Below are 13296 nucleotides of genomic sequence, written 5' to 3' on the forward strand. Positions count from 1 at the left end.
CTCTGGACTGGACTATTGTAATGCATTACTAGGTGGTTGTCCTGCATCTCTAATAAATAGGTTACAGTTACAGTCCAAAATGCAGCTGCCAGAGTTCTCACTAGGACAAGAAAGTATGATCGTATAACCCCAATTTTATCATCTCTACACTGGCTACCTGTTAAGTTTAGAATTGATTACAAACTGCTGCTACTTACGTACAAGACTCTTAATGGTTTATCTCCCATGTATCTAACTAGTCTTCTAACACGTTACAATCCTTCACGCTCTCTGAGATCACAAAACTCAGGACTTCTGGTAGTTCCCAGAATATCTAAGTCTACTAAAGGTGGTAGAGCGTTTTCTTATTTAGCTCCCAAACTTTGGAATAGTCTTCCTGATAGTGTTCGGGGCTCAGACACACTTTCCCAGTTCAAAAGCAGATTAAAAACTGATCTCTTTAGTCAGACACACACACACATAATACATCTCATAAAATTATGCACCATTACATCAGACTTGCACATTTTCATGAACAGCAGACATGTTAATCCCTCTACACTGCTTTTCTCTTTCACACTCATCCCGAGGCATCCAGACATTGTACCAGCTCCGATCATCTTCCGTGCGATGAAGATTTTGGACCTCCACTGAGATGAGGCTGACTCTGAGAATCCTGAGACATCTACAGATTTACCAGCTCCAGTTGGACTCTATGATAACAGGAGGAGATCTGAACTCCATGTGACCTTTTACACCAATTCAACATTTGTTTGACTGTATATTTGTAATCACACCCTCTAGTGTCACCCATATGAGGATGGGTTCCCCTTTGAGTCTGGTTCCACTCAAGGTTTCTTCCTTACCAATTTAAGTGAGTTTTTCCTTGCCACTGCTGCCTGAGTCACCTCAGACTTGCTCATTGGGAATAAATACATATACATACATACACACTGAACTATATACTGTATATATTGAATTTTTACTATATTAATTCTCTATATTTCTCTTTATGTTTACCTTCTGTTCTATGTTTATGTTCTGTAAAGCTGCTTTGAGACAAAGCCCATTGTAAAAAGCGCTATACAAATAAACTTGAATTGAAAACTTGAATTGAATTTTTATTTAGTACAACACTGAGTCATACCACTTGCAGAAGTTCTGTGATGACTTCAGCAGTAGCGTGTAATGAGGATAGGCAGAAGGCAAAGAACAGGATTGTGGTGAACAGATTTATGGAGTGTCCCATGAACACCAAACTTGTCCAAGACGAGGGATGTTGTACTACAGCAGGAGGAAGACTATGGTAGCCCAGCCCATCTTTATAAAGGGAGGGGATGTTATGATGGTCAGTGTTTACAAATACCTTGGTGTTCACCTCAGCAGACTAGACTAGAGGACCAACAGTGAGGTTGACAAGAAGGGAATGAGTAGACTCTACACCCTGAGGAAACTTGTATATTTTAATGTATGTACCAAATTACATTTAGCGTACTATTCGGCACTGTAAATAGCTGGGGAAGCAGTGTTGGAGCCTGAGATGCAAAGAAGCTAAATAAGCTATTAAGGAACACTGGCTCTGTTCTAGGCCACAAACTGGGCACAATGGAGGTGGTGGTGGAAGGCAGATGGTGGATAAAACCGAATGATTGATGGACACAAACATCCCCTCAATGCCATTCTGGCCAAGCAGTGAAGCTGCTCCTTTAGTAAACTATATATAGTCTATATGTATATAATATATTAATCCTTGCTTATTTGAATCCCAGGTCCACCAGGCTGCTACTGCTGGGTAAATGATCAAGGCCCTTAACCCTCAATTGCTCAGTCTTGTAAAATGTAAGTTGTGACACCCCACCCCCCACCCCGCTGTTGCTCTTGTGTTGTAGCTGTTGTGACGCCAAATTTCCCTTATGGATTCCCCTAAGTACCTTCTACTCTATTTCAAATGAGAACAAATTGCTTTTCAAGATACATAATAATCCTATTTTTCTTCAAGTGTATAGATATTTACATCACAGTAAGTTTGCATTTAACTGGAACCTGGAGTATGATTTGGAAGACAAATGATCATAACAATAAAAACATTGTTGTGTGATTTTATTTTAACATGTTAACTAGTGCAATAGTATTAGCAGTAATTAATACTATAGCAGTAATACTGAAAATTGTTGCAACATGGATTAAGAGATAAACAGTTGCATTAAGAAACTATCATACTGTAGATTCATCTGTATAAAGCGTCCTTAAGCATTGCTTGCTCAGAAAAGGTGGATATGATTATATAACACTTATAAATGGAGGGTTGCGTTCTGGCCACAAGGGCAGACACACATTAGTAAACTAGCCAGCACTTCATGTAACAAGCACTTCTGGGAGAACAGAGGGCATTAATAAGATCGAGAAACACTCCTTGAGTATGATCAATACATGCTACAAGTACATGGAAGGAAAACTTTGGTTCTTTAATGTCTTCATGAAGTACCTGAATTTTACTAACCCCTTATTACATATAAAAAGCATATTATATTCCTTTACCTGAATTAGCTGAACATTTAACTGAACAATGTAAGCTTTGGCACATGTGCCTAGTCACTAAAGGTTTAGCATATAAAGTCGACTGCAATTTGCTGTTACGGGTGAGAGAAATGATGAAAAATTCCAGTGGATGTGAAGCAGAAAGAACAGTTTATTGTACCCTGAACAGATTATAAACTAAAAAGGTATACAATATGAAGGAAGAAGGTGAATCTTATACACATGCAGACTTCGTCCTCCTGGTACTAGGGCTTGAGGTTAATAAACCTTTCATTCAGTGAGAAAGCCTAATACATGTAGATCAGTTTTCATACCAAAGCATATTTCCCTCTAACAGTATTTCCAAAACAGTCCTCAGTATTACCAAAGTTAATAGAAACACTGAATACATGGTTCAGGTGTGTTGGGAACCTGTAGTAAAAGCAGTAGCATGTCTGAGGACTGTTCTGGAAAATGATGCTGTAATCCAACACAAAGGGAGTCCATAAAGCCCTGTTCTGCAGTGAAAGCACCACAGACTTCCCAATTTTAAAACATGTTTTAGGCAGTACTATACAGCTGATACAATGAAATCAAACCAATGCAGACTTTGCAAAAATATATATTTATATAAGTTCATCTTTCTCAAAAAAAGAAAGAAAGAAAACAATGCAGAGAAATTAATTTCATCTTTGTCCAGCATAAAGCGATATATTAGTGGACAATTGTCAGTTGAGTACCATGCAAAAAAAGAAGCAGTGGTCTTTCATCAACTTCATACTGGCAGTGAACAGGAGTCCAGGATTAGGCGTGCTTTTCACCATATTGCATGCAAAGTCCTGGCTGTCCTGCCATTTTGGTGCATTTTAAAACTTGTACAGTGCCAAAGAAAAGTAAGCCAAAGATAATACAAAACAGGATAAAAACATTGACTCTTAAATACATTAAGTAGTCAGAGGCTGTAACTCTTAAAGAAAAAAAAATGTCTAGTGCATCCCTTTTTGAAGATATTCTTGTCATCATGTACCAATATTCAATGAAGTGTCAATGCATATGAATTATGTTTAACAATGGGTTAACAGTCACTGCAATCTGACCAAATGTCTTTAAGAGTGTATCTGATTCAGCTTCATATTAGAGCAATAACCTTTGAATAATCCAGTGGGACACAGTATGCTAATGATACAAAAACATCCCCACAACACTTACAATGACTAAAAACAAGCCAACAATAATTATTTAAAAAAAAAAAAGAACAAAAAAAGCTTATTGTGTATAAATTCCATGTTTGAAGCAGTCCTGCATTTAGGTAAACCAAAGTACTGTATAAAAGCCAACTTTCTAAACAGGTCTAACCAAAACAAATGAATGGGTCTTTTTCCTTTGCAAAATAAAACCCTTTTCACTTCTGAAAGATGTCTACATAATTTCGAGGTAACACAAATCTATTAATACCCAAATAGGCAGCAATTAAATAGTGCTGTATTTTGATATATATATCATTTTTTGTTAGGGCACCTTAAAATTTTATCTTTAAAAAAACAACAACAACAAAAAAAACGATTGTCAAAACAGAATTGCTACAATTCTTTCAGTCTGCACAGAGTCCCAACAGTCTTTTAGCACACTGACTTTGCATTTTCTGCAGCATCAAGTAACCATCCACCACAAAGCAGGTCAAGCTGCAGAGATCCAGATATCCCTCACTTCCCAGACACTTTCCTTGCGTCAATGCCAGAGATTTGATAGTTTGCAGATTTCTCCATTAATTGAATGCAACTTTTGGGGGAGGGCTAATCTGTAAATGGACAGCAGGGCAGAAGTAGAGGCAGCAGGAACAGACATGGTGTAGTCTGCTCAACAGTTCAGGTTTTGGATTGGGGATGAAAGTCAGTACACATAGGTGTCAGGGAAAGGCATCCCAGTGACACACTGCTCTCCCCCGTCTACCAGGTAAGAGCCTCCTTCATCGTAGTGAGTGATGGGTTGTGTTTCATCATCCACTACAGGCAGGCCATCAGGATCAGCCTTAATGCTTGGCCTCTGGTTGTCTGGAAAAGCCATAGAGAAGAGGGCCTCAGGGTCGCACACAAACTTGTAGACATACCTCTCACCAGCAACCTGAGAAGAAGAAAGAAAGAAATAAGAAAAAGAAAGAGTGAAATTACAGAAATGCAATTGAAAGTATACACTGCATATTATAATTGTGAGCTGATCATAAAATAGATAAATATGAACTTCTCTTTACCTTCTGCATGATGCCTTTCTCATAGTAATAGCGCAGAGAGCGACTCAGCTTGTCATAATTCATGGCTGGTCGGTTTTTCTGAATGCCCCAACGTCGAGCCACCTAGTGTATGTAATACATCATTTTTAAATTATTTCAATACAGCATATAAATGACAGATTTAGATGTGGTATTTAAGACTGACCTCTTCTGGCTCAATGAGTTTAAACTCCATGCCACGCCCTGTCCAAGCAATGAAGTGACTGTTAGCAGGGTCATCGAGAAGTGTGACCAGAAACTGCCAGAGCTGGAGAGATCCACGACGCTGGTAAGGTAGGCCATCACGAAATACAGAGGGCTCCTGCTTTACTTTCCCTGTTAAGTGAAAAATAATGATGAAAACAACATTTTCATTTTCGTTTTAAAAAAATCCAATGATTTCCCTGTGATTTTATAATTAAAGTCTAAAAACATGAGAGATAAAATCTTACCTTCAAGTCGTTCAGGAACAACACATGTATCGTCATAATACAAGTGCTGATCTCTGTCAAATGAAAAACCTGCAAAAAAAAAAAAAAGGAGCAACTTGAGTAAATGCAGGGTAAATCTGTGTTCAGACAACATTATATTTAGTATTACATACAGTTTGAGATCACTGAGAAATGAAAACCAACTGAACAATCGAAAACAGGAAATTAATCTTTCAACTTGTGAAAAAGACTACTTTATACAAGTGATTACTTACTTTCTTGGCTTTGGTAAAAGCTTGCTCCTCTCCCAAATAAAGAACGACAATTAGGCACTTCTGAAAATCAAGCAAAGAAATAATTAATTCATTCATTATTATAATTATTATTAATTAATTATAAAAAAATATTAATGGCTAGAAATCTATATAAAAATTCTCCAAAAAGAATTTAATAAAATCATAAAATTGTTCAGCATTAATGCAGTAAAAAAAAAAAAACGTTCTTGATAAATACAATATATTCATATAATCATGTCAGATGCAGAACAAGGCACCTTCATGCTTATGGAATAAGCATAGAATGCTTTAATACAAGCATTCTACCCACACATCTGACATCACTAGCCTTAAACAAATATAACCCGCAACACATTATATGCACACAGAAACAAAAAGATGACCAGTGACATTTTATGCTATTGCTTTTGGTAACTTTGGGTATTATAAAATAACAAAACAGGTCAGTGATTTACTTCTAGTCAACCACATAGTAATGTCCGGTAAGTACATTGAATGTAATTTTGGAGAGTAGATCTAGATGGAACAATGTCAAAGTTCCTCTGCTAGACCTCACTAGTATAAACTGGTTAGATTTGTCATGAGAAGGCATGGAACTGGTGTTTGGGTGTTAACAGGAAGAGAACTACTGAACCTGGGTACTGAATATTAGCTATACAAGTGTCTTCAATTCACCACTTTAGGCAGAGGTTGAAGTTAAAATTTTATAAACCACACTATGTTATTTTTCTGCTGGTAATTTAACTACATGGGTAAGACAGTGTTTGAAGGGAAATTCTGCAGAAGCAGGGAATACTGCCACTTCAGACTCTTTCTTCTCTAAAAGTTAGTGTGAAAGTATTTGCATGGATCTGTGAGTTTTAGCAGAGCCTGGTGAGCCAGAGACAAGCACATATAGAAGATTACACAAACTGAGCCCTGTTCCTTCCCACCAAAGCTGGCTATGTCCGGACAAGGACATTGCTTCTTTTAAAAAAATCAAACATATATTTATACTAACCAGAGTCGAAGCCAAAGTCTCGTGGCTCTTGCTTGATGGCCATAGGGTGGAAGGCAGCCTGCTCAGCATAGCGAGGGTCCACCAGTTCCTGTTTAAAACCCTGAGGATGAACTGGAACAACTGGCTCTGACATTTGTCTGTGATACGGTGGCCTCCCATCTCTAGGTGAAGTACTTGATGCCTGGGGAATGTAGTTTGGTTTTCCCTGGGTTTCAGAGGGAGGGAATGGCAAACAGGGTTCTGAGAGCTGCCGCTGAAACCTATTAAAGAAAATAAGTAGAAAATGTTCACCTGTAGAATATTTTAGCCAATCAACAGCAAATATTACTACCAAGTAAGATTCCAACAATTCACGTTCATAGAATTTGCTAGCATGTAAAATGAGAAAATAGGGTCTGGTCAAACCTAAAGGACAGCTATTTTAAAGAAGAACTTAGACATTAAGTACCGTCTCGGTCTGTTGCTAGCTCCATGTAACTAACTGCCAACAGCATGCTGCAAATTCCTCGGCATGCTCCCAGAAATCATACTGCAGCTGGCAGGGTGCATAGCCAACCTCTCTATTCCCACGGGGGTCAAATTATGACAGCCCTCCTACAGAGGAGCAGTAATGCTAGCAAGGCAGCACATCATCTGCATTATAATACCGTGGGCAATTTATTTCCCATAACAGGAGGTCCATGTTACTGAAACATCAGCCACCATATTTATAAACACCATGGTGTCTTTTTTTATAGTAAGTGCAACAGAAGATAGATGAAAAATATTTAATACATATTGATACTTTCCACTGACAAAATTAGAATAATTTGGAACACACCTTTGTAGAGATTATTAAGAACTTAATAGAAATGAATAGTGTTTTCTCTCCAAACAATAAAATTATCACCACCTCAGGGTTATTGGTGAAAGGCAAAACAAACACCCCCCCCCCCCCCCCATATATTGGTCAAAGGCAAACCCCCCCCACACACACACAGTTTTAACTTCATAAGACAACCAAAGGTTATAGAGGGTAAAATCTTTTTTCTTTTTTATGTATTGGATAAAAGCTTTAGTGCTAATCTTTTGGCTCAGTAGATCACTTGTATCTATAAACTCGCATAATAGTTTTGCTCAATTTCTGAAGGGTGCTGATAATTGTAGCTGACTCTAGGTCACTGCTGTAAACAACACACTACCTCACCTGTGCTCACTGTTAAAGGGTGCATTTTGGTTTTGAGGTGGACATGGCACTGCAAAAGGTGGAGTCTGGCTGTGTAGTGGGAGGGCCCTCTGACTGAGGGTGGAGTTGGTCACAGCAGGCTGTCCGTGTAGGGAGCGTTGCCCCAATGGAGAATTATGGACCAGTGGAGGCATCTGTTCATGCATGGGGAGTGCATTGGTGGAGCTGCATGGTGACACAGGTGTTGAAGGAGGAGTCAATGGCTTGAACCCAACAGAGGTTTTCCTTTCATAGGCACTGCAAGAAGCAAAAGGAAGGAAACATTCTGTCACATAAGGGGAGCTCTCTGCATGAAGTTAATGGCACAGTGATGGCACACAGATAAAACTAAACTAGAAAAGAAATTTCAAAAACAAGATTTTTGAAGAGGTGCTTAAAGTTATAATAGTTAGAGACCTTCAATCTAAACATAAGACCTCTACTTTTTTCCAAGGCTGTAGAGGAATGAGAAATGGCATCCTTGACTGATAATATAGAAATTATGTGTTTATAGTTTTATGAATATTTCTAGATTTAAAAAAAAAATTCATAATAAAGTAGTTCTTTAGTGAAACACTATAATAATGCAGGAATACACATGAAACTTGGTGCACTAAGAAGCATAATAAAAAAAGCATGCAAATAGATACTAAAGTTTTATTTTACATGAACTACAGATTATATCTTTGTGAAAGAATCAAATTTTTTATACAAATGAAAGTAATATTTCAAAGCCTGTGTGAAGAGCAAGGCAGTTATAAGTGATGGTATAAGTGACAAACAAAATGAAATAGTTACCATGGCAACATGAATGAAAGAATAGAAAATCCAATAAGAGGAGGAGTTGAAGGTACTACAGTAGCATAGGGGGTGTGGGATGGAGTGATAATTTAAGGAGAACTAAAGCAGCACAGAGAACTTTAGTATAAAGACTATTTTATATATAGTTTCTGAACTGTCATCAAACCAACTTAAGGGTAAATGTGCACTGCAATCTCACCTGTAGTTATAAAGGCACTTCTCTCCATACAGCATTGGACTCCTGTCCTCACTACAGGGGGAGAGCTCTTTGGAAGGACTCAGTTCCCGTTTAATCTTGGTTGGAGGAGGGCCATGAAATGTCACTGAAAAAGACAATGGAGTGGAAGTAAATAACACAGTGCATCTAATCGAACACATCCATGGCAGTATAGTGCTGATCTTGTGAAGGGAGTGTCCTACTCAACAACTGATTGGCTGACTGCTAGGTATAAAAAGATACATCCTTCGCCCCTCAGTACTGTGGCTTTGCAAAACATGCACAATCAAAGTGCTCCCTTCTGATTTCCATCATGGGCAAGTCGATACTCATGAATCACAGCAGCTGTAATTCAATGATTGTGAATGATTTTCCTCCCCGCACTGTAACCATTAGCTGCTGGATCTCTGCATCAGCTCCAATATCCGGCGCCACATAATGGCCAAAGAAACTGGATCCCTGTGCACAGTGCAACACTAGCAAGATAAATCAAGTTGACTATACTGAGCTTAGGAAACAACATAACGGACATGTAAATGCTCAGAGTGTGCTGAAAGCTACAGTGCATTGCACTATGCTTAACATTAGACACTCCTTTAAATTAAACCTAATGGCAGATGGATTTTCCCACTCTCCTATTGCAGGCTACAGTAATGCATGGGATGTCCCACAGATGAGCAGAGGAACCACACAGCTCTGCAGAATAGAAGCCTGTAGAGAGAAGTGGATCACTGCCAAGTGCCCAAAGCCTATTCCAAGATGACCATCATACACACATGAAAAATTTCACTGTTTGGCCACAGCCAAGAGAATGTCTACATATCCACAAAGGACCTCTCTGTGCAAATAAATCACTGAAAAAGATATTGCACTATATCAGACTCCACCATATTGAATAAGCAAAGGAGGACATAAATAATGAGGTCTGACACAAAAAACACCACACCCTGACTCCCAGCTTCAGCATCAGACCAAAACACAAATAAACTTTTGTAAGCCAAACAAGAGAAATGGGAAGTTATAAAATGCAAGAGTGAATATTGCACAAGCATTTCACTTGGCTGCAGCACAGCAGCCAGGTTCTAACAAATCCCCTATTTAGAGCTGCAATAGAGTCGGGAAAGGTGCTGGAAAGAAATGTTTTACTCAGTTCAGTGGCTCTGGGGGTTGGAGATGAGGTAGAACAAGACTGTAAAGTACAGGCCTTTACCCTCTGGAAGTTAGTCCATTCCAGTCTAAGCGGAGTACATGAAAGCATATTATGAGCTTGTCTCATGTGTGGAATCGGTGTTCAGAGGATTCAGGTTAGGATCTTATATATCAAGGTTTGCCTATGAACCTGACCAGCAACTTCAATCATTAGTATCTCAACTGAGAATTCACAACCTAACCAAATCAACACAATTGCCTTGGTACTTCACACCCTATTTTTTTTTGTTTCATTGTGTCCTTTGTCCTCTCAAAATTTTTTTCTAGAACTTAAAACAAGACATGAATAATGAATAACTCCCTGACTGGTCTTTGCCTTCTCTGAACTTCATACAGTGTACATGGCAATGAAGCATAAATATTACATCTCAGGTACTCACAGCTGTCCGGCTGAAAATCTGGGACAAACTGTTCATCATCGGGCACCTGGGCTGTGGAAACAAAACCAGAGATGTTGATTTAAAAAATGAAAATAGATCTCTCTGATTAGTAATGCATGCACTAAAGTAAACATTGGCATAAGCATAAGCTGTCCCGCTGTATAGTTGGCATAATGCACAACACAACAATCCTGTTAGTATCACCAAGCAGCAAAGAGAAAAAGAAAAAAAAGAAGAAAAAAAAGAATAGAAAAGAAAAAACAAACACTATTGTGGTGAATACAGATTAGACTTGGAAGTCAAAACTCGGAAATTGCACTACAGGAAAGTGTTTGAATCTAAAAATATGCTAGTTTAATTGAACTAAAACCTGCAGTTTTCCTTTGTTGATGGAATATAAGACATGGATGCTCACCCTCTGCAATCCAGATTTCCTGAAGCTGACTGAGATCCTGGAAGAGTTCTGCAATTGATACAAACAAACTTAATTTCAATACAACATACTGCTAGAAGATATTTTAAAAATAGAAATAAATGCATATTATATTACCTTCTGTGTCTTGAGCAAGTTCAGTGTCTACAAACTTTCTTTTCCTCTCATTGACAGTTCTGTTGCATGGTTCCTCCACTTGGGACGATTTCTGCTGTAGAGCAGACTAGTTAGAATGATTTGGTCTGTATGATCACATATATAAAAAGATACAAGATACACCTATTATAAGACCAGCAATGGGGGAAAAACACTCACATTTGATGGGACCATAAATGGTACTTGCTGGTCATAAAATCTGTCCATGATATCTGGGTCTTTACAAATCCCAGCAGAGGGTCTTCGCTCAAAAACGATTGCTGAGTTCTTTCTTCCAAGTCTCTCTTTTATCTGTAAAAAGAACAGATCTACAGGTCAGAGAGCCTCTCTGGACACACAATCACTTCACAGCACTATTGTCATGAAAGTAGTCTGAGGGATCTTCAACTTGATACGCTCTCTTCTCCTTTCTCCTCTTTCTGTTGTTCATTACAACGGTGTGTGTGCGTGTATGTGTGTGTGAGGGCACAGTGAATGTGCTGCACCATGTAAACACACCTCGACATAACGCTTACATAATCAAAAAGCCAACCATCTGTGCACAAGATTATGAAGAACTACATAATCACAAGCCTGGGAACATCATCTCGCGCACCCAAAGGCATGCTTATGTCTTGCCGGTGCAGAAACTGTATTGCATTCGTAATTGTATTATTTTTTAATGTCAGCAAACAGCAATTCCATCATCTAGCCTAGAGGGATCCAGAGCACACCAAAACACACAGGAGTAATATCTCTCATATACATCCGTAAAGCGCATATTTAAAGCATAAATCACCAACAATAATGTGCGTAAAATAGCACAGCTGTTCTATAAGCTGTTAAAATATGCTTTCATCCAACAACTAACATCTGGAGTTAGTAAAAAAAAGTGACTTGAGAGAAAAAGCGTAAGAGAGAGAAAGAAGGATCATAAGTGCGTATGACGCATTTTCAGCTGTCTGATTCGCAGAAAGTTTAGAGTAAGAACTGTACAGGTTAATGAGGCATGTCCACGTTTCCATTACCCGCATCATTAAGTCAGCAGCAATGTATACAAAACACAGTGTTTACAATCCTAATGCGCTCCTGATGAGTTTCCACGGGGCAACAAAAGGGCTACATTCAAATGTATTCAAAAGTTATTTCCTAAAATGTACTAAACAAAAACAACAACAAAAAAACTCGTACATTTGAATAAAAAGCCTGGAAACAAATTCAAACCAAAAAAATCTATACTAATTGGAGGTTTTTTGTTTTGTTTTGTTTTTTTAAACTCAACAATCATAAAACTAATTCTAATACTCGTATTGCTACTACTACTAATAATTATTATTTTTCATCACGGAAGAATCGCCTCCTTTCTCCTCCTTCTCTCTCTCTCTCTCTCTCTCTCTCTCTCTCTCTCTCTCTCTCTCTCTCTCTCTCTCACTCACTCAGGAGCCCTCGCATGGCCCCCTTGTTTTACTCAATGAAATGAAACCCAATCTGTGTGAGGAACAAACCGAGCTCTCCATTCACAAACCCACAAACACTACAGAGACCCAACTGAGTTAAACACCACCTCGACATCCATATGACAAAAAAAAACCCTTCAGAAAACTTCATGCAAAACATGGTTGCCAAAGTAAAGCCCCATGTAAGATAAAATGGCGTTGCGCTTTCCTTCACCGAGAATCAGCTGCTGGATGCGCAGTTCAGGAGTCGAGGAGAAACTCAAACAATGTCGAAAAGCGCCTCCATAACACACATTTTCACCTGAAACGATGCAAAAAAACAATTCTCCTCTCACCGTGTAGAAAAAGCCGTGCGCAACGTAGGTGTCCTGAAAAACCGCTAAACACTGTAAATCCGTCCGTTCCGCTCAGTCAGTAGATGCGCTCTGCTCCAGATACAAAACTTGAATGGGATTTTGTAAATGGACTGGTCTTGTTTCCCCTTGGGTTCCACGGACAAAAGCTTTTGTTTATCATTGGCTAAGGTTACCTGTCAGTCATGTTAACAACCAATAGTTAGTGGAAGCTAATGAATTATGCATAAGGTATGCTTTGACCAATCAAGTTTCGCGTCGGTCCTATTTTTATGAATGACTGGGTTTCATTCACATTCACATTTCAGCTTGTTGTTTTTTCCCTCCCTCGCCGCAGGCTCTTAAAGAGACACGAACAAAATATTCAAATCACAGGTAAAATTAACCTCGAGTGTCACGACACGTTTTCCAAATACGTCCAGCTTTGAAAAGGTGACATGGTGGTATATTACAAATAAACAATAATCACATAAAATGATACGATAATATATGAAATATAGGACACTATAAGAATGGTAGGCCATTGTATCACCAGCAGAGAATGTCACCAACAGTTCAATAAATTGTATATTATTTTTCAATCAGATTATTTAATATTCTTAGATTATTGTACCTGTT

The 13296-nt window shown here is 38.5% G+C and overlaps 1 protein-coding gene across 2 annotated transcripts; it reads right to left on the minus strand.

Annotated features, from left to right (window-relative positions):
- Positions 1 to 2650: 2650 nt before the first annotated feature.
- etv5a (ETS variant transcription factor 5a) lies at positions 2651 to 12818 on the minus strand. 2 transcript variants are annotated; one of them, XM_027164819.2, is made up of 13 exons: positions 12661 to 12818; positions 11049 to 11180; positions 10851 to 10944; positions 10716 to 10763; positions 10301 to 10351; positions 8694 to 8817; positions 7676 to 7951; positions 6490 to 6749; positions 5469 to 5528; positions 5215 to 5283; positions 4929 to 5098; positions 4745 to 4846; positions 2651 to 4617 (listed from the first exon to the last, which is right to left on the minus strand). In XM_027164819.2, the coding sequence occupies exons 2-13, from the start codon at positions 11094 to 11096 to the stop codon at positions 4387 to 4389; spliced, it is 1533 nt and encodes a 510-aa protein (XP_027020620.1). In that variant the 5' UTR covers positions 11097 to 11180; positions 12661 to 12818; the 3' UTR covers positions 2651 to 4386. The 2 variants fall into 2 exon arrangements, with proteins under 2 accessions (XP_027020620.1, XP_027020619.1); XM_027164818.1 differs by lacking the exon at positions 12661 to 12818 and having other exon boundaries at positions 10851 to 10941.
- Between the last annotated feature and the right edge of the window lie 478 nt (positions 12819 to 13296).

The sequence above is a fragment of the Tachysurus fulvidraco genome, chromosome 6 (assembly GCF_022655615.1).
Source record: "Tachysurus fulvidraco isolate hzauxx_2018 chromosome 6, HZAU_PFXX_2.0, whole genome shotgun sequence".
Classification (NCBI taxonomy): domain Eukaryota; kingdom Metazoa; phylum Chordata; class Actinopteri; order Siluriformes; family Bagridae; genus Tachysurus; species Tachysurus fulvidraco.